The 24609-nt window shown below is 43.6% G+C and overlaps 2 protein-coding genes across 7 annotated transcripts in view; one reads left to right on the top strand and one right to left on the bottom strand.

The window, feature by feature from the left end:
* LOC136840249 (DDB1- and CUL4-associated factor 8-like) overlaps positions 1-23977 on the top strand; it is a 444913-nt gene extending 420936 nt beyond the window's left edge. The window contains exon 11 of the mRNA XM_067106872.1: positions 23265-23977. Within this exon, the coding sequence (XP_066962973.1) occupies positions 23265-23273 (9 nt within the window). The 3' untranslated portion in view covers positions 23274-23977. The remainder of the gene's footprint in view (positions 1-23264) is intronic.
* The window catches only part of LOC136840251 (cilia- and flagella-associated protein 298), a 297225-nt gene that overhangs the window by 109139 nt on the left and 163477 nt on the right, over positions 1-24609 (bottom strand). The window lies entirely within an intron of this gene.

The raw sequence follows: 24609 nt of genomic DNA, 5'->3' as shown, positions 1-24609 counted from the left end.
AGTTGCGGTAACTGATATAGCAGTTAGCACAAGACACTGGGAGAGTGTGCCAGGTCATCGGCTCAGACGAACGCGATGTGGACGGAAGGGATTTAGCCATTGTACTGAACAAGAAATGCAAAATGTGTATGTTTTAAGGGGTAAATGCGTATGTTTAAGGGGTAAATGCATTTTGCCGTGTTTAGCAGTAGGTTCGGGGGATATAATCTCCCTGCACCGTGTTCAGTACTGGTCCGGGGGGGGGGGGTACCTGTGTTGCAACAAGTGTGGGTACGTGCAACCAAGAACGTTGAAACTTACAGGAATAAACTCAAAAACGTATATGTGTTTTTTCTTTGCTGTGTTAACTTATAGTTAGGGAGGATTGCATGCAAGGTGTGTTAGTTTCATGTGTAGGGATAACAGATTAACAAGTTACTGCACTTGCCGGACGAAATATGAACCGTTCAAAACAGATGTACCCGTGCCCTGTCATGTGTAGGACGTGTATGTGAACCCCGGAAAAAGGGCAGCCCCCCAAGGAGAGGGGGCGTGTTAGCAACTTTGAGTGGCAACGTTTAGGGGGTTTTCCTCAATGCGGGGTAACAGCGCAATGTGATTGGTTAGATAAGTGTTTGGGGGGGGTTAGCCCCCAATCTCCGAGTTTCCTCAGTAAGGGAGTGAGGGATGAACCAATGGCTCCCCAATAAATGTTCAGGAGGACAGTAGTAATGGGAGGGGTTGCCTTTGTGTTGGCTCATTTAATGTTCTTGTTTGTTCTCTGTTTATTTAGCGGTTTCTCATGTCTGGGGTGCCGTAAATAGTAAATTTTGGCCGGTTTCTTATGCCTCACCGCCTACCCCACCCACAACCCCGCTTTCCCTATGGGTCCCCTAAATTGTAGGGTAGAAACAAGCAGGTGAGCCATTACATAGCCAAATAACACTGTCCCGGGGGTATACACCACCCATAACCCCGCATTCCCATCGGGTCCCCTAGCTTGTTGGTTGAGGGGGAGCAGATCACCTGTTCCCGGGGTAGAAAAAGTCAAGTTAGAAGGCCGTTGCCGCCGCGGAGCCACTACTTAGTTCTACCGGATGATAGTTTAAGGTATGAGAGAAAATGGATGTACTTTAAAATAGGGGAAACTTGAATAGTTTTCACACTTAGCTGTATGCCATATGTTTTCAAGAGGTCATGTTGATAGTTTAAGGTATATTCTGTGTAGGAGGATAGTTTAAGGTAAACTATGAGATAAGCAGTTATGAATATTTTTAGAGGGGGTCTGGTTTTTGAACTATTTAACTAGCCAGTTATAAGCATTTTTAGAGGGGGATGTCAAGTGTTTGCAGATATTAGTTATTCGTTGGTGTTTGTGGTCCCTATCCCACGCGAATACTGGGGGTTGACTGTATTCAATAAATGAAACCTATTCATATGAAACAAGCCCACAGGGGCCATTGACTTGAAATTTAAGCTTCCAAAGAATATGGTGTTCATTACGAAGAAGTAACAGAAAGAACGGTAAAGGGAAATGCAGAGAGAAGAGATATCACTTATTAGAAAATAAATTAATTCATAAATAGAAGATATCTAAAATAGTCGCTAATTATTTTAATTTTATTTTCCTGACTAAACACATTTTTATGATAAAAAAAGATTTACTGTACTGTACTAATTTTCAAATACTAATGTAAACATAGCAAAATATGAATACTGTAAAATGTTTTTTTTATCTTAAAAAACGTTCACTAAACGTACCACTGGAGTGTTCACATGTAGCTGTAAGCCATACCATATGTTTTTAAGGGTAATGTTGTAAGATGACTTTGAAATATCACATAAAGTGTTTTAGAATGAAATTTTTTTTGTAGAGCATATCTTAAAATATTTACTAGTTATCTTTATTTGATTTTCTAAACTAAATACATTTTTTATAAAAAATTATTTACTCATTTTCAAATATTAATATTAATGTAAACACAGCAAAATATCAATAAAAAGTATTTTTTTTCTTTAAAGAACATTTGCCAAATGAAGCGCAGATTCTAATAACAAAGCTCGTGGGAAAGAAAATGCTGCTGGGAAGCTGCAATACCTAGGTGCAATGCTACTTCACATGCTATTGGCTGGCGTTTGCAAAGAAGCCAATCCAGGAGCGCCATTCATTTTCCTTGAAAATGTCGAAGAGGATCTCATGTCATGCGCAAGAAGGTGCAATAAGGAACCATACAAGAAATTCACAATGAAGCCATCTCCCATGACAAAATTATCCAGAACACCAAGGTAATCAGGAGGGCCCCGGACCAGCGATGTCTGCGCTTGCTTGAAGCGCTACTCATCCAGCAGGAGAAACCACCACTGAACACAACACAGGAAGCGCTCTTCCTCCCCACTAACTTGAGAAGAATAATACCAGACAAGAAAGTAATACCAGAACGAGCGACACCCTTAGCCTTGTAATACCCGATGAGACGAACAGCCACTGAGAATTCGAGCAACAGTGATGTCACGCTCTAGTCTCGTTGGTCCACCAGCTGCAGCGACGCAACCTTCAAGCCTAAGAAGTGGCTTGTAGGGAACTTTCTCCAGTCAATAAGAGACCAGCATTGCACCATCAGCCAATGAAAATTCAGCATGTGACCTGCCCCCTGCAGACCCATCGACTATAAAATGAGTACTGTAGACCCCACCAGTGTCATTGTACTCATTCTGCTCGAGGATTGGCGTCTGCATCAAGAAATAGCGTCTGCAACCGACTTTGAAAATCCTTTCGCTTGCACCAATTTCCTGACAGTCTGAATGCGGTCAGGGTCAGAGTGGACAGTCTTTGGTGGAACTGTCTGAAATGTGGCTGTCTGAATACAGTACATTGGGTTTGTGAGGCAACAGCCTTGAAAAGTTGTCAGAAGCTCTAGCAAGTCTGGAAGCCACTCCTGGGCTGGCCAAAATGGTGCTACTAGTCACAGTTACATTTTGGTGATTGTGGAACTTGACTTCCCTTACCATCTTGAATGAAAGGAAGGCATAAAGGTCCCTGTCCAACCAGTCTATGAGCATTGCATCCGTCACCCATGCTTGCGGATCCAGGGCTGGTAAACAATACAGAGAAAGACGATGGTTCTTGGTGGTTGCGAACAGATCCAGAACTGGCTTTCCCCACAGTTTCCAAAGTTCTAGACACACTACAGGGTCTAGAGTCCACTCTGTGGGGAGAACTTGTTTTTGGCGGCTTAGTTCGTCCACTAAAACATTTAACTTTCCCTGAATGAATCTGGGTGGGATCTTCGTCTGGTTTTGATCCACCCATAAGAGAAGGGCTCTTGCTGCCTTGCAAAGGGTAAACGAGTGTGTCCCCTGCTTCTTGGCATAAGACAGTGCCGTGGTATTGTCCAAATGGACCAGCACTGTTTTTCCGGACACTTCTAGAGCAAACGCTTGCAATTCCCAGTGAATTGCTTTCAACTCCTTCACATTTATATGCCATTTGCTCTGTTCTGGAGTCCAAATCCCAGAGACCTCCCTGTCTCCCAGGAGAGCTCTCCAACCTAGGTCTGAAGCGTCTGAATAAAACACTAGGTCGGGGCTCAGAGGAAGGAGCAATCTCCCTTGAGAGAGTTTGTCTCTTGATTTCCACAAAAGCAGGTCCTGTTTGATTTCCTCAGTTACTGGGAAAGCAAAAGTGTCCGGATACTTCTTCCTGTTCCAATTGACTCTTAGATAAAATTGTGTCTTCCTCATGTGTAGCCTTCCCAGAGTTACAAATTGTTCCATGAACGAGAGGGTCCTTAGTAAGCTCATCCAACTGTTTGCAGAGCAAGACTGAAGGGAGAGGAATTTATCCACCTTGTGAAGGCAAGATTCTATCCTTTGGGGGGAGGGAAAAACCCAAAAAGTCAGAGTTTATCCTCATTCCCAAATATGCTACCTCCTGATAAGCACCTCCTGATAAGGAGCCAACTGGGACTTTTGAAAATTTATTAAAAGGTCCAATTCCTGGGCTAGAAGAAGGGTCTTTTATAGGTCCTCCATACATATCTCCTCTGATTGAGAACAAAGGAGCCAGTCATCTAGGTAGAGTGAAATGTTGACCCCCACCAGATGTAACCATTTCAATGTGGGAGGTAAGACTCGTGTGAAAACCTGGGGAGCCGTGGTAGGCCAAAGCAAAGGGCTCTGAATTGACACACTCTGTTCTGGAAAACAAACCTTAAGAACTTCCTCGAGTCTTGATGAACTGGGACATGGAAGTATGAGTCCCTCATGTCTATTGAAATCATCCAATCCCCCTGTCGAATGGATGCTAGGACGGATTGGCTCATTTCCATTTTGAATCTGGTTTTCAGGACATACAAATTCAGGGTGTTTATGTCCAGAACTGGCCTCAAGCCTCCTGAGGCGTTGGGGACTACAAACAGCCGACTGTAGAACCCCGGAGAGCTGGTGTCCTCGACCACTTCGATGGCTTCTTTCCCGAGGAGGGAAGACACTTCTTGGGAGAGGGCAGAAAACCTTTCAGAGCCTAGTGGAAGATTGTTTGGGAATTGCAAAGCCGTTGTCAGAATGGGCAGGCTGTACGAAGAGTACAGTTGTGAGGTGGGATGAAAGGATGGTGAAAACGTTCGAGAAATTGAAAGAGGAAATGGCGAAGGATGTGGAGTTGGCTTACCCTGACTATAGTGCAGATGCCAGTAAGCTAGGAGTGTATACGGATGCGACTGGAGTGTCGATAGGTGGATGTTTGATCAGAAGCAAGTGGTGAATGGAGTTGAAAGGGATAGCATGATAACATATGTAAGTAAGGCATTTAGTTCAGCAGAGCGAAAGTATTCGACTGTTGAGAGAGAGTTGGCTGCCCTGCGGTTTTGTGTGAAAGCGTTACGACCGTTTCTGTATGGTGTGAGGTTTGTGGTAAGTATGGACCATCAACCTCTAGTGTATCTGCAGAGAATAAAAGAAGGGGATGCTAGGATTGCGTGAACAGTGGAGGATTTGAGTGATTTTGATTTTGTAGTTGAGTACATCCCAGGTAAATGTTGCAGACATAATGTCTAGACTACCTGGGGAAGGGAAAGAAGAGAAAATAAAAGACATGAGACCAGAGTATCTGCCGAGAGGATTGGTGGCAGCATATGAGAGTAAGGGGAGTGGTGACTTGATGTTTGAAAGTTTGTGGTATGGATTGAATGATTGTAGATGACGGTTTGAAGGTGTGGGTACCCAGTGTGAATGAATTGGGGGCAGAAGTGATTGAGGAAGTTTGCAAGAGGCCTGGATGTTTGGGAGTGTCAAATGTGGAACAGTATCGGAAGAGTCTGAGGGCTATGATGTATCCTGGAGTAGCCCCATTTCAGGAGGTTTTGGCAGCAGTGAGTAAGAAGTACAAGGTGATTGTGTCCGTACACATTGGGGGTGAGGAACCTATAGTGTATTGACGAGGGAGTGAGAGTGAGCGTGAGTTGCATCTGCAGTGTTTGAGTGGGGTGCACTATAACTGGGTCGTAGAGAAAAAGAGCTATGAAAGGAAGTATGAGAAGGAGGAAAATGTTGAAGAGAGAACACTGGACTTGTTGGAAGTGGAAGATGACGGTAAGGAAGTAAATGAAGGATGTTTGATTAGTGGAAGAGACAGGTGTGTGTGTACACAGGAGAGCAAATGCAATGATTGTGGGAGTATACATCAGTGGAGGACAGTATTGTGGTTTGGTTGACACCGGAGCACAAATATCGTTGGTGAACGCACATGTGATTAGGGATGTTGAGAGAATGAATTGGAACGTTAAAAGGAGAGTGGTGAATGTGTCAATAAGAGGTATAGCAGGAAGATCAGTTGGATGGGAGGAAGTGAGGTTGAAGGTAAGGTTGGGAGAATTTGTGGTAGAAGCTTGTTTTGTAGTACTGGGAGATGAGCAGATGCCATGTTGTTTCCTGTTTGGGATAGATTTCCTGAGGAAGAATGGATTGGTAGTGGATGTTGGGACAGGAGTTCTGTTGAAAGACGAGGTTGTAATAGGGAAGATTCAAAGTGAGGCAGTGAATATGGCCAGGTTTGTGGGAATGATTGATAGGAGTCTGAGTGAGGAGGAGAATGTAGTGGAATTGGACAAGAGTGAGAATGAATTGTTGACAGCGGAGGACATTGAGGAGATGCAGTGGAAGGGCTTTGTGGTGAGTGAGTTGAGGAGCTGTATTAGAGAGGGAGTACCTGGAAGAAGATGGCCTTGTTGTTGAGTAAATGGATGCAGTTTGCTGAGAGATTTGTGCTGTGTGAAGGAGTGGTGTATTTTTTGAGAGAAGATGGGAGAGTTGATGCATGTTCCAGTGTTCTCGATGAGTGGAGCAGTAGGGATGTGCATGTTAGTCCATGAGGAAATATGGACATATGGGGAAGTTTAAGTTGATCGAGTGTATGAAAGAGTGGATGTTTTCCCCGTATTTGAGGAAGATTTGTACAGATGTGGCAGTCACATGCAAAAAATGTCAGAAGGGAAAGTATCAGAGAGTGTATGCTAGCCCACCTGTTTTGAAGTTGAGTATGAAAGAACCGTTTGGGTTAGTGGCGATTGATTGTGTGGCTTTGCCAGTAACTGCGAGAGGAAACGTAGGAGTTATTGTTATGGTAGATCATAAGAGTAAGTTTGTAAGATGTGCGGCTGTTAAGAATAAAACTAGTAAGAATGTTGCAAGAGTGGTCAGTATGGTCTTGTTGCCTGCATGTGTGAGAAAACCAGCAAGAATGTTGAGTGATAATGGGCCAGAGTTTGTTGGTAGACTGTTTGAGCAAATGTTGAAAGTATGGGGTATTGAGCATGTAGTAACAACTCCATACATGCCAAGTGCGAATGGGTTGGCGGAAAGAACCATAAGGACTCTGAGTGAGATGTTACGAATGTTGACTGATAGAGAATGAATGGGATTTGTTGTTAGGAAGAGTGATAGTGATGTATAATGGGTCAGTACATAAAAGCACTGGCATACCTCCGAGTGAGTATGTAATGAATAACAAGAGGTATGTGAGAGCGAGGTTGGATTTGAATGAAGACGAGCGGGATGTGTGGAGGCAGGCAAATGAAAGGTTTGAGAGTTTCAGAGTGGGTGACAGGGTGTTGAAGGAAGTTGTTGAGAAGGGAAGATTGACAGCAAGTAAGATGCGTGAAAAGTATGAAGGTCTGTATGTAGTGAAAACAGTTTGGTCTAATGGATTGAGTTATGTGCTTGAAGATGGGAATGAAGAAGGAACTGTAAGGGTAATATGAGCACATTATAATCAGCTGAGAAGATGGAGAGAACCACCTAAATACATAATAGAGCATCCCATTAGGAAGTTATTAAGGGAGGAGAGGGAAAAGGAAAGTGAAGAAATAGAAGAAGATATAAACTGGGGAGATAAACAGATAGTGTTGGTGGAACATAAGAAAAAGCCTAAAAGGAGGTGTAGAAAGAGTAAGGGTACAGTTACCGAGTTGTTTGCAGAGTACCCAAGATGGGTTGCTTGATTTTCAGGGGTTTGAGAAGCCAGTAGGCATGAGAAGTGAGAATACCTTTGCGGTGTTGTTGGGTGGTAGTGAGAATGAGGGTGTAATTGATTTTGAAGGATTTGAGTGGGATGTGGAAGGAATGAACTTGGTGAGTACAAGAAATGTCGATGAGGATATGCAAAGTTGGGTGAATTGGAAACAACGCCAAGTTGTGAGGAAGACAATACGTATAGTGTGTGTGAGTTTCCTTTAAGTGAAAGTGTTTAAAGAGTGAGCGTGAGTGAGAGAGAGAGTTAGCAGTGCTGGAGAGTGTAAGTGGAGGAGTTCTGGATAGCTTGAGGCGGAGTGTGGAAGAAATAAATGAGAGTATGGAAGAGATGATAGCAGCCATGTCAGGTGTGAGTGAGGGTGGAGCTGATGTAAGTCTCCAGAGTTTGAGTGAGCTTGGTGTGAGTAGTCTGAAACCAAGGCTAGGTGAGTCTAGTGTGGTTGGAGTGGAAATGAGTGAAGAAGAAGTGGTGCAGGAGAGGCCATGGACCCAAAGTCAAGGTCCAGTTCTGGAGTATGAATGGGTGGTAAAAAAGGGATTTCTGAGCTCGTCCCTGTGTCACCCGGTGAAATTCCTTAGTAGCACGAATTTCTAGGTATAAATATTGCTAAATATACCAGAGAAAAAAGCTATCAGGAATGCTGGGGTTACTACCCCCAGATCGAGCATCTATATGAAAATAGACGTCGGTATGGGCAAGGGTGAGTGAGGTCATCACTACCACAGAACCACACTCTGAAGACATCCCAATGGCAAAACCCCCGGAAGAGCGGAGAGCCGACCCAACTCCCGCACTCACCCGCCCGCCAAACAGCGACCCCAGCGCCATCTGAACTCATTCCTTTCTAGCACGTGATCGCTGCGATCTTGTGAATTTTCGCTTGTGCTTTTTTCGGAATTTTCCGCTGTTTGCATCATGGCATCGAGCAGCTTTACTGTTTCCAAGTTAAGTACCATCTTCTTTTGGGGTTTTTATGATAAGTCTGGCTGTTTAAGCCCGTATACATAAATTATACGTGGTTTTCGTTTGGGTCGCTGCGGCGTCCCGCTTGGCAGCCATTCCGACCTAGAGGTATACCCATTCGGCTTGTTCTGTTTGGGTTTCTCTTGGTCGTTTAAACAATTTATCTTTAATTCCCCATCAGGGAGCATCCTGGCGGCGTTCTTTCGCGGTGTGTCTTTGGGTCTCCTTTAATATTGTTTGTTACAAGTTTCCTCTCATAGGGGTTCTTTCGATTGTTTAAGGTATCCGAAGTTTTCACTCGTTAATTTTCTCCCCAGGATGTTTCCCTTTCTGAGAAGTGTGATAAAAGACTTTTTCACTATATGTGCTTGATGACGTGAAAATTATAATATTCACCCTTACGTGGCGTCAGGTTCGATCTGTTGACTGTTTACATTCTGTTGCCTCGTTCGGTTAGGCTATAGCCTAGCACAAGCGTATATTTTTAGTTTGTTTGATGATTATTTGATGGTTATATATTTTTTACTCTGGTTAACATATCCTTTGGGGGTGTTAGCCTAGTTCTTTCACCAATGAATGAACTAGGCTACCTCTTTATCCTTTGTTTTCCTAACCTCCTGCTCTCCCAGTTATATTATTTGAGAGGGTAGGAGGGGGTGGTAGTCAGGTCGAGGAGTTTCTGTTGTTGTCCCATCCACCTTCCGCTGTTCGGGTGGCTGAAGTTGAGACCCTTTGTTCCCCCTCTATCACCAGTGGGGAAGAGGATTTTATTTGGGAGATCTCCTTCATGCTTCATACAATCCCTTACTCGAGTCGGTTAAGGTTGGCCTTCAACACAGGAATTTCTCTCCCCGTTCTTTCCTTCCCCTTCCCTTCTCTCCTCCTGGTTACCTAGGCTATGCCGACCAGGAGGGTGAGAGTGTATATGGTTTGGTATTATATTATCCCCACCCCTTCTCCTTCCCTGGTGCTTGTAGTGGGTCACGGTCTCCCCGATATAACTTACCTGGGGTTACAGTTGAGCGGAGGGTATTACCCCAGTCTCCTGTTCTTATTCTCGGACCCTTTCCTACTAGTACTGTCCTTCCACCTTCCTCCTCCCCCGTTATAATATGTGAATCCTTTCCTGAGGTTCTAGTTTTGTCATCTCCTCGCAGAGACATCGAGCTTTTCGATGGTCACCCCGAGTAGACAGGCCTATCCTAGTTGAGGACACGCTCTCCTGGGATCGGTCCTGCATGGCATTTACTGGAAGAAGTGTTTCCTTGATTCGCTCTCTCCGGATCGGCGGGTTTCCGACCACTTCAGGGCTCAGTTTCCGCCATCCCCGGCCCTCCGCGTTCTCCGTTAGGCCAAATGCTTCGGCATGTTGCGTCTTTATGGATAGGTTGACTGGCTTTTCCACCTGACCATATTATGATCAGCTGTGATGTACTGCCTCGCCTTCCTACTGGACTCTAGCTTCGGAGGCTTGGGATCCTGGAGGGGTTGTGCCGGAACCCGGGATGGATGGATGGATGTATGATATTTAGGGCAAAAGCCCAGGCACTGGGGCCAACAAGGCCATTCAGCGCCGTAATGGAAAGAAAATAAAGTATGTTCAAGTTATGAATTCATGAAGGAAATGATTAATAAATAAAATGAAGTGATGTGACCAATAAATAAGGGTATGAAGTTTAATGAATGATGTGCTATATACAAAAAAAAAAATTAATGTCATTAAAATTCTACGTGATGTAATAAATTAAATAAAATTAAATATCGTTAAAAATTTTAATACACTTTAAAAAAGAGATGATAGCAGAAATATCTGCTTCATCTCCTAAAATATCAGACAGGATTTACTCCTGAAAATATCTCTCTTTGATTAAAATATCTGGGGCAGACCACCAGAATGTGCTCCACTGTTAGTGTCTCGTCACAGTAAGCACACTCTGGAGGGCTGCTTCCTTCTAAAATAAACTGATGGGTTAGACGAGTGTGCCCAATCCTTAATCTCGTTAAAATAACCTCTGTTCGTCTGTCAAGCTGGAATGACGTAAGACCACGGTAGTACATTATCCCTAATATTTCTATATTTCTTATTATTGGCAAGAAGGGGAGAAGTCCACCTTTCTTGCCATTTACTTAAAACATAAGATCTAATGGGACCTTTAGATCTGTATGAGGCACTTTTCTAAAAGAGGTTTCTGATAAAATACTAGCAGCTTTCGCTTCCCTGTCTGCCATCTCGTTTCCTTGAATCCCACGAGAAGGGACCCAACAGAAAAGAGACTGATTTACGTCGACAATATATACGAAAAAGCCACTCCTGAACTTTTTCAATTAATGGATGAAAGCTATTAAATTTTTAATAGCTTCTAAGGTGCTTCTAGAGTCTGAGTATATGACAAAATTAAAGTCACTACTTTGAAAACTAAATCTAGGGCAGACACTACGGCTGTTAATTCGCAGTAAATATTGATGCAGAGTCAGGTAATTTAGCTGTGTACGCTGTATCACCAAGGATAACAGCGCAACCAACACCACTATCTGACTTAGATCCATCTGTATAAATTTTTGTAAAATTAGTATGGGTAACATCGTGCTCTAAGAATTTTCCCTAATCTTCTACAGTGCAGTCCTTTTTGTTAAACAGTTTCTTACATATTGATGCTTCTGGGATAAGCCATGGAGGATTTACAGGATATTCTACTTCCAGGACTTTCTGGGATTTAAGGTGATTATTCCTAACATCCTCATTCAGTCGAATTTGGAATGGTTTAGAAGCTCTTGTACCAGAAAAACTTCGAGAGTCTGTTTCCTTTAGTGCTTGAAAGGAGGATTTTTGGGAGCACTTTTCATTCTAGCCATGTATCGCAACCCTAGCTCTTGCCTTCTTAGATCAAGGTAAATGATCTGTGTCGACATAAATGCTTTCAACAGGCGAAGTTCTAAAAGCCCTGAGCATATTCTCAACCCCATGTTGTGTACAACATCCAGTTCCTTTAGCTTGGTTTTACAGGCTGAGGAATAAATCTGACAGCCATAGTCTAACTTAGATCGACACAGAGAGTCATATAGCCTCAGAAGGGATTTCTTATCAGCCCCCAACTAAAATCCAGAGACAACCTTTAAAATATTCATAGATTGTTTAACATTAAACTTTAGGGCATTTTGTGGCTAGCCCATGTTAATTTATGGTCAATAGTCATCCCCAGAAATTTAACTTCACTCTCGTAAGGAAGGATGGACCCTTTTAAACTAAGTGGGAACCTCTTCCACACGCCGGCACCTGGTGAATCTTACTGCAACTGTTTTGGAAGAGGAGAATTTGAAACCATTCTCATCAGCCCACTTAGTAATAGCATTAATAGACCTTTGCAAATGTTTACATACGGACAAGGAATCATATCCTGTGCAGTATATTGCAAGGTCATCGACAAAAAAGCGAAGCATTTAACAGGGGTGAGATTTTTCAATCACACTATTTATTGCCACTGAAAAAGTGTTACACTTAAAACGCTTCCTTTGGGAACTCCTTCCTCCTGCATAAAGGTTGGGAGAAGGAGTTTCCCACTCTTACCTTAAAAAGTCTGTCTGATAAAAGGAATATATAAACCTGACCATTCTTCCACATATGCCCATCTTGTGCAATTGTTTCATGATGCCAATTCTCCAGGTAGTGTCATATGCTTTCTCCAAGTCAAAAAATATGCCAATGGTCTGACACTTTTGGCGAATCCTTGCTGGATTTGGTTGGTCAGCCTCAGCAAGGGATCAAGGGTGGAGCGGTTTTTCTGAAACCAAATTGAAATGGCGATAGAAATCCTTTGGTCTCCAGGTGCCAAACCAGTCTAGTATTTATCATTTTCTCCATCAGCTTACATACACAGCTGGTAAGAGCTATTGGTCTATAGCTGGTGGCTTGAGAAGCATCTTTATTAGGCTTTTAACGGGGACAATTATGGATATTTTCCAGTCCTTGGGTAAAATTCCAGTTTCCCATATTTTGTTTATAATCTTCAGTAAATATTTTTGGCATCATCTGGGAGGTGTTTCAGCATTTCATATATGATTGTATCCTCACCTGGAGCTGTGGATTCACTTGAGGAGAGTGCCTCACGAAGTTCTCTTAGGGAAAATTTGTAGTTGTATGGTTCAGATTAGTGGGAATCAAACTTCAGACACATTTCAGAATTCCTAATTCTTTGAAATTCTGGACAATAATTGTTAGGGCTGGAAACTTTAGAAAAGTGTTTTCCTAGCTCATTGGCAACTTCAGTGGGCTCTGTGATTAGAGTGTCATTTATTTTAATGAGGGCAATGGTGACGCTACAAATTTTCCACTCAGTTTCCTTATTTTGCGCCACACCACTCTTAGTGGGGTCTTGGAGTTTATTCCATTAATATAGTAAAGCCAACATTCTCTTTTGGCTTTCTTATAAAAGCGCTGCTTGGCTAAAGCACGTTTGTAGATTAATTTAGACTGAGGGGAGCCACTAGTTTTGTAACGTCTGTAGCATTTCCTAGTCACTTTTCTCAGAATACCACATGTCTTATTCCACCAGGGAACTGCAGGTCTACGAGGTTTGCCTTTTGTTTTGGAATCGAGCTTTCAGCACTCTTCAAAGTAGATTCAATAAAGTAATCATAGGCATCTAGATGAGAATGAAAGGACTCAAACTCCCTATCTAGATTGACACCCTTACTAAATTTATCCCAGTCTGCGTCCTCTACCTTCCACTTAGGTAAAACTTCAGATGGAGCATTCAGAGCATATTTCAAATGGATCGGGTAGTGATCACTTCCATTTAAATCTTCATTAACAGACCAATTAAAATCAAGGTGGATACTAGTTGAAGAAATACTAAGGTCCAGTGCAGAGAAATGATTATCGTGAATGTTGTGGAAAGTCATTGACCCATTATTATACAGGGTAACATCATTCCTGTCAATAAGGTCTTCGATTAATTTCCCTTTACTATCTAAAAACCGACTTCCCCAAAGGGGTTGTGGGCATTAAAATCACCTAGCAGAAGTAAAGGAGCTGGAAGTTGGTCAATTAACGACTGAATATCTCCAATGTTAAAATCAAGGTCTGGTGGAAGGTATAAGGAGCAGATTGTTATCCTCTTTCCAAAATGACTGAAATAGCGACAGCTTGTAGTGTTGTATTTAATTGTATTGTGGAGTGCTGTAGACATTTATTAATAATAATTGCAGCACCTCCATGGGCAACGATCACCAATTGGGGATATGATTTAAATATTGAATAATTTAGTCCAGGATTATAAACAGAGTTGCCTAACATTGTTTCCTGTAGGCATATAATCCCTGGATTAAATTCATGCATTAAAACTTTAAGGTCTTCTGTACGGGCTCTGAGACCTTTACAGTTCCACTGAAGAATATCGAGCAAGAATGCTAAGGTGGTAAAATGTGCTACTTCCCACTCCTTGGAGGGGAAGTACTGTTCCTAGGGTGGAGTGGGAAATTCTCCTTTTTAAGAGATTGTTTTCTTAATCCCTTTTCATCTGAATTGGTGTTCAGGGTCTTTGGTTGATCTTCATATTTTTTATTATGAACCTGATGTTCAGAATTATTGCTGTGGTTCTGTGCACCACTAATCCTATTTGTCTTAGGGCGGCAAGACTGAACTGAACTCAGATGTTTTTGTTCTGAAACTACTTTTGGAACCACCTTTCTAGGAGGAGAGATGTCTTCCAAAACACTGAACCCATTTGAAGTTTTTATTATAAAATTATCATTATTTGGGAACTATTTCTTGTGCGTTTTCTTGGTAGTTACAACCGTAGTTTTATTATTATTTTGTTTGTGGCTGTGGCGATTGATGGCTCTGAACTAGCTCTATCTAATTGGGATTGTTCCTTTAGCTTATTTTGGTTTGAAGTATTTTCAGAATATTTTCCTGAATTATTGGCTGATTTTGGCACCCTTATTTTTGGAGATGAATCGACAGCTGTGGATGTGGTGTAAGATAAATTTTCTGTGCTTTTGGAAGTACAATTTTTGCTATTGGACTTCAAAGCACTTGCTGACGAAAAAGTTTCTCACCAGTTTGGAGATTTTCATTACTATTTATGGTTCGAGAAATACCAGGTTTGTGATATCTTCTATCAGACACAGTTATTGGTGGCCTTACATTGTTGGAAGTTTTCATAAGTTTTATTACAGAAGCATACGTAGTGTTGGCACTTTTGTTTGCCCCCATTACCGTGCGCTTTGCTTCACTAATGCTAATATGCTCATTATCTGCCACTGCCAACACTTCTTGTTCAAATTTATATCTGGGACAAGCCCTAGAGTTTGGTGTGTGATCACCCTTGCAAAGAAAACAGTATCGGGCTGCTTTGCAATCATCAAAATTATCATGCTCTGCAGAGCACACAGGACATCTTTTATTGTTATCGCAAGAGTTTTGAATGTGGCCATATTCAAGCATTTGACATTGTCTAGGACTTCTTTTATATTTTTTAACCTGCATCCTCTCATGGCCAACAATGATGGTATCAGGTAGGTAATTGGAGGAGAAGGTTAAAGGATAGCTGCATCACCACCCAGTTTTTTTACATGAGATACACAAGGAGGGCATCGATGGAGAATCTCCTCCTCTTTAAAAAACATGCAAATCTTTTGAGTAAACTACTCCTTTCAGTGTATTAAAAATCTGTGAGAAGAAATAGATTCAATATTTCCACTTTCAGGAGGTTTAAAGTTAGCTAACAGAACTGCTTGAGTCTCATTTCCAGCTTTTTATTAGAAGGTTCTTTCCATACCGTTTCAAATTTCAATGGGAATGGAACCAACCTTGCTCTCAATGCAGTCAGCAGCTTTTATCAAATTTTCCCTCCCTCCTTGTAGATAGCAACATGCCATAAAAGGGGGAGGAAGAGCTCTGGTACATGGGACTGGTCCATGTTCTTCAGCCTTTGGAACAAAGTCAAATGGCTCATCATTCAAGTTTTCACTGAAAACACTTTCAGTGCTGACAACTGAGTCATTTAGAATGTGGCCATGTAGTCTTTGTTGTGCCTCACTAGCTTCCAAGGGAGAGGAAAATTTGATAAAAGCACAAAATGACTGCTTATCTTTTTCTAGAATTAATTTAATTCTTTCCACTTTGCCGAATTGCTTCACTACACTGTATAAACATTCGTAATCTAATGATAAGTTTACATTAGTGCAATAAAGGACCCTATTATTTGAATCAAATCCACCAGATTTATTAACACCCTGGTGTCTCAGTGTTTGGTTCTGTCCAACAGCCAAGCCCGTATCCATGTTCATGCCAGAAGTCGTTGCCAGTGCCGTTAAGTCGTCAGATCCAGGGGAGGGAGAACTAAAAGCCAAATCCATAAGTTTAAACCAGTCCACATGCAAAGGTCCAAAGTGCACACCCGACACCCAAGAGCCCCCAGCACAGACCCCCAACAGCATATCAAAAAGGACAAACTGGGCAGCTCTACTGCTCAGCTTCCCCACCCCAACACACTCCCAAAGCCCACGAAGAGACCCCAAGATGCCAAGCATGCACACATCAGACCACCACACACAAACTGGTTCATCCACCCACCCAAAACTGCTTGGTCATATCAAGAAAGTATCGTAGATCAGTCAGGTATTCGCATTCTCCACCAATGGCACAAGTGAGAGTTGACTCCCAACAGTCCACCCCATACCTACCCTTTCAGGATAGCACCAGCACGCTTGCAGTGGCCCAGGTATAAGCCAATCCGCCTGCTGGGAGTTCTGCCCCACTAATGGGGACTGACTCCCCACTCAACTGACACTCGTGGGCTTCCGGACAAAAGCCAGGAGTCCCACCTCCAAAACCAGCCCCCTGGATTCCGATGGGCTGATCCCCAGAGATGGTTCCGCCCTCAAGATAGCAGTGGGAAAATCCCATCACCATCTCTTAGGTCCAAACTATCTCGGGTGGCGACTCAACCACCACAACTCCCACAATTAGCTTCTGAATGCGAAACCCTTCCAAAAAAACGATCCCTTCTCAGACTCACCTAAGCAGTAAAATTTTGCGAATGTGGAAATGTCCACGCCATTTAAACCAAAAACTATGTAGGATGATTCGTCAGGACCGGGCCCAAGGCCAGGGTCCCTTAGCCCCTCACCTCGTCAAGGCCCCCTGAGGGGCGGAACCCTGGGGTCTATGATCTGTTATTCTTATTATGTTGTTAACCAATTTTTGGTACATCACTTTATCTGTTATACTAGTTTATTTCAAGGGCCTCAAGGGCTTGACGGAAAAAAATTCTAACTAGTTTATCTGTGTTTCAGACCTGAGTTCAGTGACCCTTTCTTTGAGTTCGACCGGATTATCTCCGGCGTTCCTCGAGATAGAGTGTCCTGTCTGGCTCAGTATTTCATCCAGGGGAGTATCCCTGAGCGGTATGGTATGAAAATCTTTTTAAACCTATAGTTTAGGTTATCTTAGATGAGTAGGTTCATACTTTATGATCTTTTCATCCCACCGGAGTGCTCCGGCAGCATGGTATGAAATTACGAAAAGTACCTACTTTAGTTTAAGGTGTATCTTAGATTAGTAGGTTCATGTACTCTTCACACTTACAGACTGTTCGTTGTGAGGAGCCCGGGCAAATTTGCTGTCCTGCACCAGCCCCACGGAGACCACTCCGCCGCACCACGCTGGCCAAATGTGCGACTGGATGACCTGATTGTGTGGCACCCGGATGGCTGTGAGGTTTGCTTAACGCGTTTACGTGGTGTGTCCAGGACGAGGTCGGTAAGCTGATCTCTTTGTTCTGCCTCCTAATTTCCATTTAATATCAATAGTTTTCTGGTTTATAATGAGCTTACCATTATATGACTGGCCTTTGATACTCCCTCCTTTCAGGCTGATGAATCCTCCCATAAAGATGCAGGTTGGAGTCCTCCGTGCCTGGGTTGGGTAGGAACGTTCCGTCTGGGAAGTCCGTATGTTCTCGATGAAAATCTCGAACATACTCTACCCTTGGCGCCGGATTGCTGCGGCTGTTCCCGCTGAGGTGGCCGCCCTATCATCGAGCAAATTAGGTAGAGACCCAGCCAATCCAGGACGATCCATTTTATGAGGATGTTTCGGGGGATAAGTCGCGCGTTAGATCTCGACCTGGAACCCATGAATACGGAACAGGACCAGGAGGTAGGTAGGGAGGGGTGAGGCAGTGGGGCGGGCACCCTTTTGAATCTCCTTATCATCTGTGTCTTCTTTCAGGGATTTCATAAATCTTCTCTCTTGGGGACAGAACACATCTACTGTCCCCAAGCTGAAGAAGTCGTGGAAGGCGAAAGGCTATAAGTCTTCGTCTTCCCCACAGGCATCCCTTTCTCCCCGTCGGCCCCAGGACGCTGGTCCGGTGGCCTCCGGGAGCAAACCCATTACCTCGGGCAAAGTGGCGGTAAGAGAGTGGCCAAGCCCAGCCCTCTCGCCAGCCTGCCTTTGACCCTGAGGCGTTCAGGGATGTTTCTAGAGAGGTTCTCTGGAGGTAGAGGCTAAGTTGAGCAAGATCATGGAGAGGCTTCAGGGCCAGGAGACTATGATCTCCAATATTGTACGTTCCGGAGGTGCTGGGGTACACTATCCCATCCTGGACTCCTCCGCCTCCCTCCGTTCGATAAAAGGGAACCCGTGGCTGTTTAGCCCTTCATGCTCCCGGCATGAAGACACGTTGACAATAGAAGGTTTAGGCACTCATAGACTGGAGGAGCTGGAATTCTTCCTCCAGATCTTCTGCCTCCCTACCCAGGCTTCGCTAGGGCTAACAGATGAAGCCTGGATACGCTCTGACAAGGTCCCTAAGGAGACAGTGATCTTCCCTAGAGACCAGTAATCTCAATCTGCCCTGATGTGACGTTCTCGGACAGTAAGCGGAGAACACTAAGTTGACCTTTCAAGGGCAACTTTACCATGTTCTTATTTGGGGATAAACTCCCAACCCCTGTTTTGACTAAAAGTAGCTCTTGCTACTGCTCAAGCATGTTGTGAGGGTAAACCTTTACCCCAACCAGAAACGGACCCACATCTCTCATCTTCCCTGGGATGATGTTTTCTGGAAAGAACGTCGGCCACGTTTACTTCTGGTAAACTGGACGCAGATTGCGCTTCCAACCAGTTTAGTGAGCAGCTTCCAAAGCTGCCAGAAACTCTCCTGAAAGCTGAGTTCGAGGAATGCGACTTCGCCTGAGTCGGTCTCTGAACTCGCTTTGCCTGGCGGAGGCAACGGCCGCTCTCGTTTTCGAGAGTCGCTGTTCCAGGTTCTGACGAAATCCTTTATTAGCGGGATTCCAGTCAGACCTGTTTGACTTCATGGTGGCGCGGCTGAATTGCCTGCAAGTTCATTTTCGCTGATGCTACCATTCGACATGAGCCTAACAAGCTCATGAAGAGTTCTTCTGGGAGCCAATCTGTTCCCAGAAGATGAAGTCACTACGTGTCCTGGCGGAGGCGCAACCAGGGCTAATCAGAGTTTGCGCTCCCGGTGGGGTATTCGGCCTTTAAGCGGAAGACCCCAGAGTCCGGCGGCTCCCAATATGAAGACCGGGCAAGAGGTACAGGAAGCATAGAAGGCAGCAGCTTCAGCCTGTGGTTCAGGCAGTACCTGTCTCGGCGGTGAGCCAACCCTCGACATCCAAGGCTCAACCTCAACAGTTTGTGCTGGTTCAGCCAGCTCAACACTCCCTTGCCACTCCTTCTTGTGTCGTCTCCGGCATATAACCCGTCATATGAGGAGGTGGGGGCATTTCATGGCCTTAACAGGAGTGCAAGGGAGGTAGAGCCAGAGCCTCCTATAGAAAAGGCTGCCCAACTGGGTCCTCTCCCGGGAAGAGGAGGCGCGGTAGAGGGTAAACCCGCCCCACCCCAGTGAGACCAGCCAGGTGGGGGAAGACTATACTGGTTCAGAAACCAGTGGACCTTCAGTCCTTGGGCACACAGTATAGTGTCCAAAGGTCTGGGTTGAGCTGGATCAAGGGCCCTCCTCCCTTGACCAGGTTTTGCGGTTGTAACCTTTCTCCAAAGTTCTACAGGACTTTGTGACGGAACTGCTCGAAAAAGAGCAATAAAGAAAGTGAGACACCTCAAATTCCAAGGCAGGCTGTTTACTGTTCCCAAAAAAGACTCCAATCAACAAAGAGTAGTTCTGGATCTATCGCGTCTAAACGTTACATAAAAAATGCAACAAAAGCATGCTTACAGTTGCGCAGGTACAGACTCTACTTCGCGTGGAGCCAACCACCTCTATCGATCTTTCAGACGCATACTATCACGTCCCGATTGCACGGATCTTCTCTCCTTCCTAGGTTTCAGACTGGGGAAACAGGCCTACTCCTTCAAGGTAATGCCTTTCGGGCTCAACATAGCTCCCAGGATATTCACAAAACTAGCAGACACAGTAGTTCAGCAGTTGCGGTCCCGGGGGATATCGTTAGCAGCGTACCTAGACGATTGGATAATCTGGGCTCCAACCATCGAGGAATGCCGGAGTGCTACATCCACAGTAATAGATTTTCTGGAGTCCCTAGGCTTCAAATTGAACCGGGGAAATCCGCCTAACTCCGGAGACTCCAGTTTCAATGGTTAGGTATCCAGTGGGATCTAACCTTGTACAAACTATCTCTTCCATCGACCAAACGGAAGGAAATAGCCGCAGCTTCAGAAAGTTTCTGAATTACAAGAAAGCGTCCCCGGACACAAGAAAGAATCCTGGGTTCCCTTCAGTTCGCTTTGTAACAGACCTGCTCCTGAAAGCGAGATTAAAGACATAAACAGAGTGTGGCGGAGAAGAGCCAACGTCAGGCTCAGGGACAGGGTCTCGTCAATTCCACAAATCTTAAAGAAAAGGCTCCGCCCATGGTCAACAGTCAAGGGCCTCTCAAAGTCAGTCCCTCTTCAGTTTCCCCCTCCAGCTCTGGTAATCCACACAGACGCTTCATTAAGCGGCTGGGGAGGATACTCACCAAAACAGAAAGTTCAAGGGACATGGTCTACAATGTTCCAACGGTTTCATATAAACACTTTAGAAGCAATGGCAGTGTTTCTTACACTGAAAAAGCTTCGTCCTGCCAACCAGATTCACATCAGGCTGGTGTTGGACAGCGCCGTAGTAGTACATTGCATAAACAGGGGAAGTTCCAAATCGAGCCAGATAAACCAGGTGATGTTAGCCATCTTCTCTCTAGCCAACAAACACAGCTGGCATTTGTCAGCTACCCATCTGGCAGGAGTACGGGAACGAGTAGCGGATTCCCTATCAGATCGACTCGCTGGAGTCAGAATGGTCCCTGGACAAGAACTCCTTCATCTGGATCTGCCATCGGGTTCCGGGACTTCAAGTGGATTTATTTGCCACGGAAAACAATCACAAACTCCCTTGTTATGTGGCCCCAACCTAGATCCTCAGCTTACGCTCTACAGATGCAATGTCCATAGATTGGAACAGTTGGGGAAAATTTATCTGTTTCCCCAATAAACATGCTAATGAAAGTCCTACACAAACTCAGGTCATTCAAAGGTCAAATAGCCCTAGTAGCCCCAATTGGCCAAAGAGCAACTGGTTCCTCTTTTCTTGGAACTCAAGTTGCGGTGTCATCAGATACCCAGGCTGACTCAGACAGTACAAACAAGGACTGTGTCAGCTTCCTCAAAAGTTCTGAATGCTCTGGCTTTATGGACTTTATAAAATTTGCCAAAAGGGAGCAAATATTGATCCTGTTAATACTCTGTTTATTGAATCTGATAAGAGAGATTCTACTCTCAGACAGTATGACTCAGCAGTCAAAAAATTGGCATCTTTTCTGAAGGCATCTGAAGCTCAAACTATGACCACTAATTTAGCAATAACCTTCTTTAGATCATTGTTTGAAAAAGGCCTAGCCCAGGCCACTATTACAACAGCAAAATCAGCTTTGAAAAAGGTGTTTTTGTATGGCTTCAAGATTGACCTAACAGACTCATACTTTTCTTATATCCCGAGAGCATGTGCTCGTTTAAGGCCGGTGACACGCCCACATTCGGTTACCTGGTTCCTTAATGACGTTTTAAAATTAGCCTCAGATATTAATAACGCCCAATGCTCTTACCTAGATCTGTTAAGGAAGACTTTGTTCCTGATTAGTTTAGCTTCAGGTGCCAGAATCTCAGAACTGTCTGCTCTCTCTAGAGGTGTTGATCACACAGATTTCCTCCCGTCAGGAGAAGTCATGCTTTCCCCAGATCAAAGATTCCTAGAAAATGAAGCCCTCAGGATAGATGGTCCCCCTTGGAAGGTAGTTCCTCTTCCACAAGACCTGTCTTTATGCCCAGTCGCTACCTTGAGGCTTATTTGCATAGAACTTCTCAGTGTTTGTCTGGTCCTCTTTTTATCAGGAAAAAAGATGGAACACTTTCTTTAAAGGCTATAAGACAGCAAATCCTATATTTTATTAAACAAGCTAATCCAGTTCAGTTCCCAAGGTTCATGATACCCAGCGTAGCTACCTCTACCAATTATTTTCATAATATGGATTTTGCTGAATTGACAAAATATACAGGGTGGAAATCTCCATTAGTGTTTAAACGCCACTACCTAAAATCACTTGAAGCCCTGAATTTCCCTCTACTTGGTGGTGGTGGTAGGGGAGTGTCATCCCCACCTTAATATTATCCTTTAACCTTGTCCTTTTCCCCAACGCCCGCCTGCCTCATTTATTTACCCTGCCAAATTTCCAGGCCAATCATACCTCACTGCCTGGCTCCTCAATTTATGTGATATTTGGAACTGTTAGCTTTAACATTATGTTTTCTGTGATTGTGTTTGGATATGTACTATTTTGTAGATTTAAGCCCTGAGGTACCTCTATATTTGTTGTATTATCTATTTTGTACCTCTTTTTTCATGTTTTCTACTATAGATTTAAGTTTTCATGTTAATTTATTTGATTACATAGACTTTACATGTCCATTATTATAATTTCTTTATTGTGAAATTTGGAATAAGTCTAAGATATAATTAAACTTATTCTCTTATAGTACGCATTTTTATACATGATCACCTTAAATATTTATTTTCTTAAATCTTCACAGTCTTGGTATGGTTCTCTGTCACGATTTCACCGGGTGACACAGGGACGAGCTCAGAAAAGGGATTTTGACAAAGGAAAAATCTATTTCTGAGTGAGGCCCTGTGTCACCCGGTGACCCTCCCAGGTTCTAGCTTCCCCCCCCCCTGCACGGGCATACCAAGCCTGGGGATAGTGCTAGCCTGGAATGAGTTCAGGTGGCGCTGGGGTCGCTGTTTGGCGGGCGGGTGAGTGCGGGAGTTGGGTCGGCTCTCCGCTCTTCCGGGGGTTTTGCCATTGGGATGTCTTCAGAGTTTGGTTCTGTGGTAGTGATGACCTCACTCACCCTTGCCCATACCGACGTCTATTTTCATATAGATGCTCGATCTGGGGGTAGTAACCCCAGCATTCCTGATAGCTTTTTTCTCTGGTATATTTAGCAATATTTATACCTAGAAATTCGTGCTACTAAGGAATTTCACCGGGTGACACAGGGCCTCACTCAGAAATAGATTTTTCCTTTGTCAAAATCCCTTTTTGAAGAAATGGAAACAAGATTTCCTTTATTTTAGTAAGGGGGAGTGTGGTAGGCTAAGTTTGGGTTTGCATGATGAAAGATAATTTGTGTGAATTGATTGTTTCATTTTTGTTCTTGTGATTTTTTTATTACGCTTATTTTGGGTTTTTATTATGAATGTCTGATGTATGTTTTCATGTTTTTTTTCTTTTTTATTTGCAGTTTGCTTGAGTGTGATAGGGTAGAGTAATTGGCTTCCCTTCACCTGAACCAGAAGAGGCTTTACCTGGAAGAGGAAACTGACATTGGCAACTACCAAAGCAGTTGAACAGTTGGTGAGACCGAACCATTTTCAAGTGCCTTGGTGTGAAGTTTTCATGTCAGTTACTTAAGACAGTGACTGTCCTAAATGGGATCAGGGTTAGAGATAGTGCTCTAATATCTGTAGGCTGAATTTATTGTGAATGAGATCTCAGATTCTCGCCTGTAAGGAGAGAAGGGCTTTTGTGTAGAAAAAGATTGCATGAAGAAATTCCAAAGTAATTTCTGCCCTCAGCTTGGACATCATAGCTAAAATAAACTCCATAGTGATCCCCAAATTGTGTGTTGACTTTCGTGATTTTCTTGGATTATTCTGTGGTGAAGTGCTGAGAAAGATAAGGAACTTGAATGGGATATACACTAGAATTGGATTATTTGTTGATAATATTTTGACTACTGATAGTATCAAGTTAGGCTAAGTTAAGTATAGGAAGATTGTTTTGATTAACTTTAGTGATAAGTAGGAAATAAGTTAGATTAAGCATTGAGAGATGATAATTGCTAAACTGTGGCAAATGTAAATAAAATTAGGATAAGGTTCTGTTTGAAGGTCTTCAGGCCACTGTAATATTAAGGTTAATAAATTAGGATAGGTGAAAAGAGTTTTCTTTAACTTCTGAATCTGTTCCCATCATTCTGCACCAATTGTGTCAAATAAAAAAGCCCCTACAACTTCAATCGAGACTCCTTTCCTGTGGCACTCAGTCATGACCTGGGAAGCGACAACTGGTCCGACTGAGGGGGCCTGTGGGTGGACAAACTCCATCAACCTCCTTTGGGCTACCAGTTTAGCTCCTCCCAGGTTTAGGGGAGTTTGCCCGGGACCTTTGCCTATGAGAATCGGCAGGACAGACAGCCACCACCTCCACTGACACTACTCCAACGCTTTTAACACTGCACTTGTCCATAAGGACTCTCACTAAAGCGCCTATCTGTTCCATAGTATTCACTAATAACTCACACTTCGGGTAACTCTCAACTCAAGGCTGGCAATGCAGTCGGGATTGGGAGTAAGGGAGCTCGGGTGAGGAGATGGTGGAACAGACTGAGAACTGGGATTAGTTGGAATAAAAGGTACAGGTTCAGAAACATTATCAGTTACAGACTTAGCAGAAACCTGACTTGATAATGTCTTCTTACTAATTGCTCTAGAAGCTGCTTTCCTCTTTTTGTCTCTGTCTAACTCTGACAAATGACTATTCAAAGTTTTCCACATTTTAGCATCCCAATGTTCAGATTCATTACA

Source organism: Macrobrachium rosenbergii, chromosome 7 (assembly GCF_040412425.1).
Source record: "Macrobrachium rosenbergii isolate ZJJX-2024 chromosome 7, ASM4041242v1, whole genome shotgun sequence".
NCBI lineage: Eukaryota > Metazoa > Arthropoda > Malacostraca > Decapoda > Palaemonidae > Macrobrachium > Macrobrachium rosenbergii.
The sequence above is the reverse complement of the archived record's forward strand: the minus strand, read 5'-3'. Positions and strand labels throughout refer to the sequence as shown.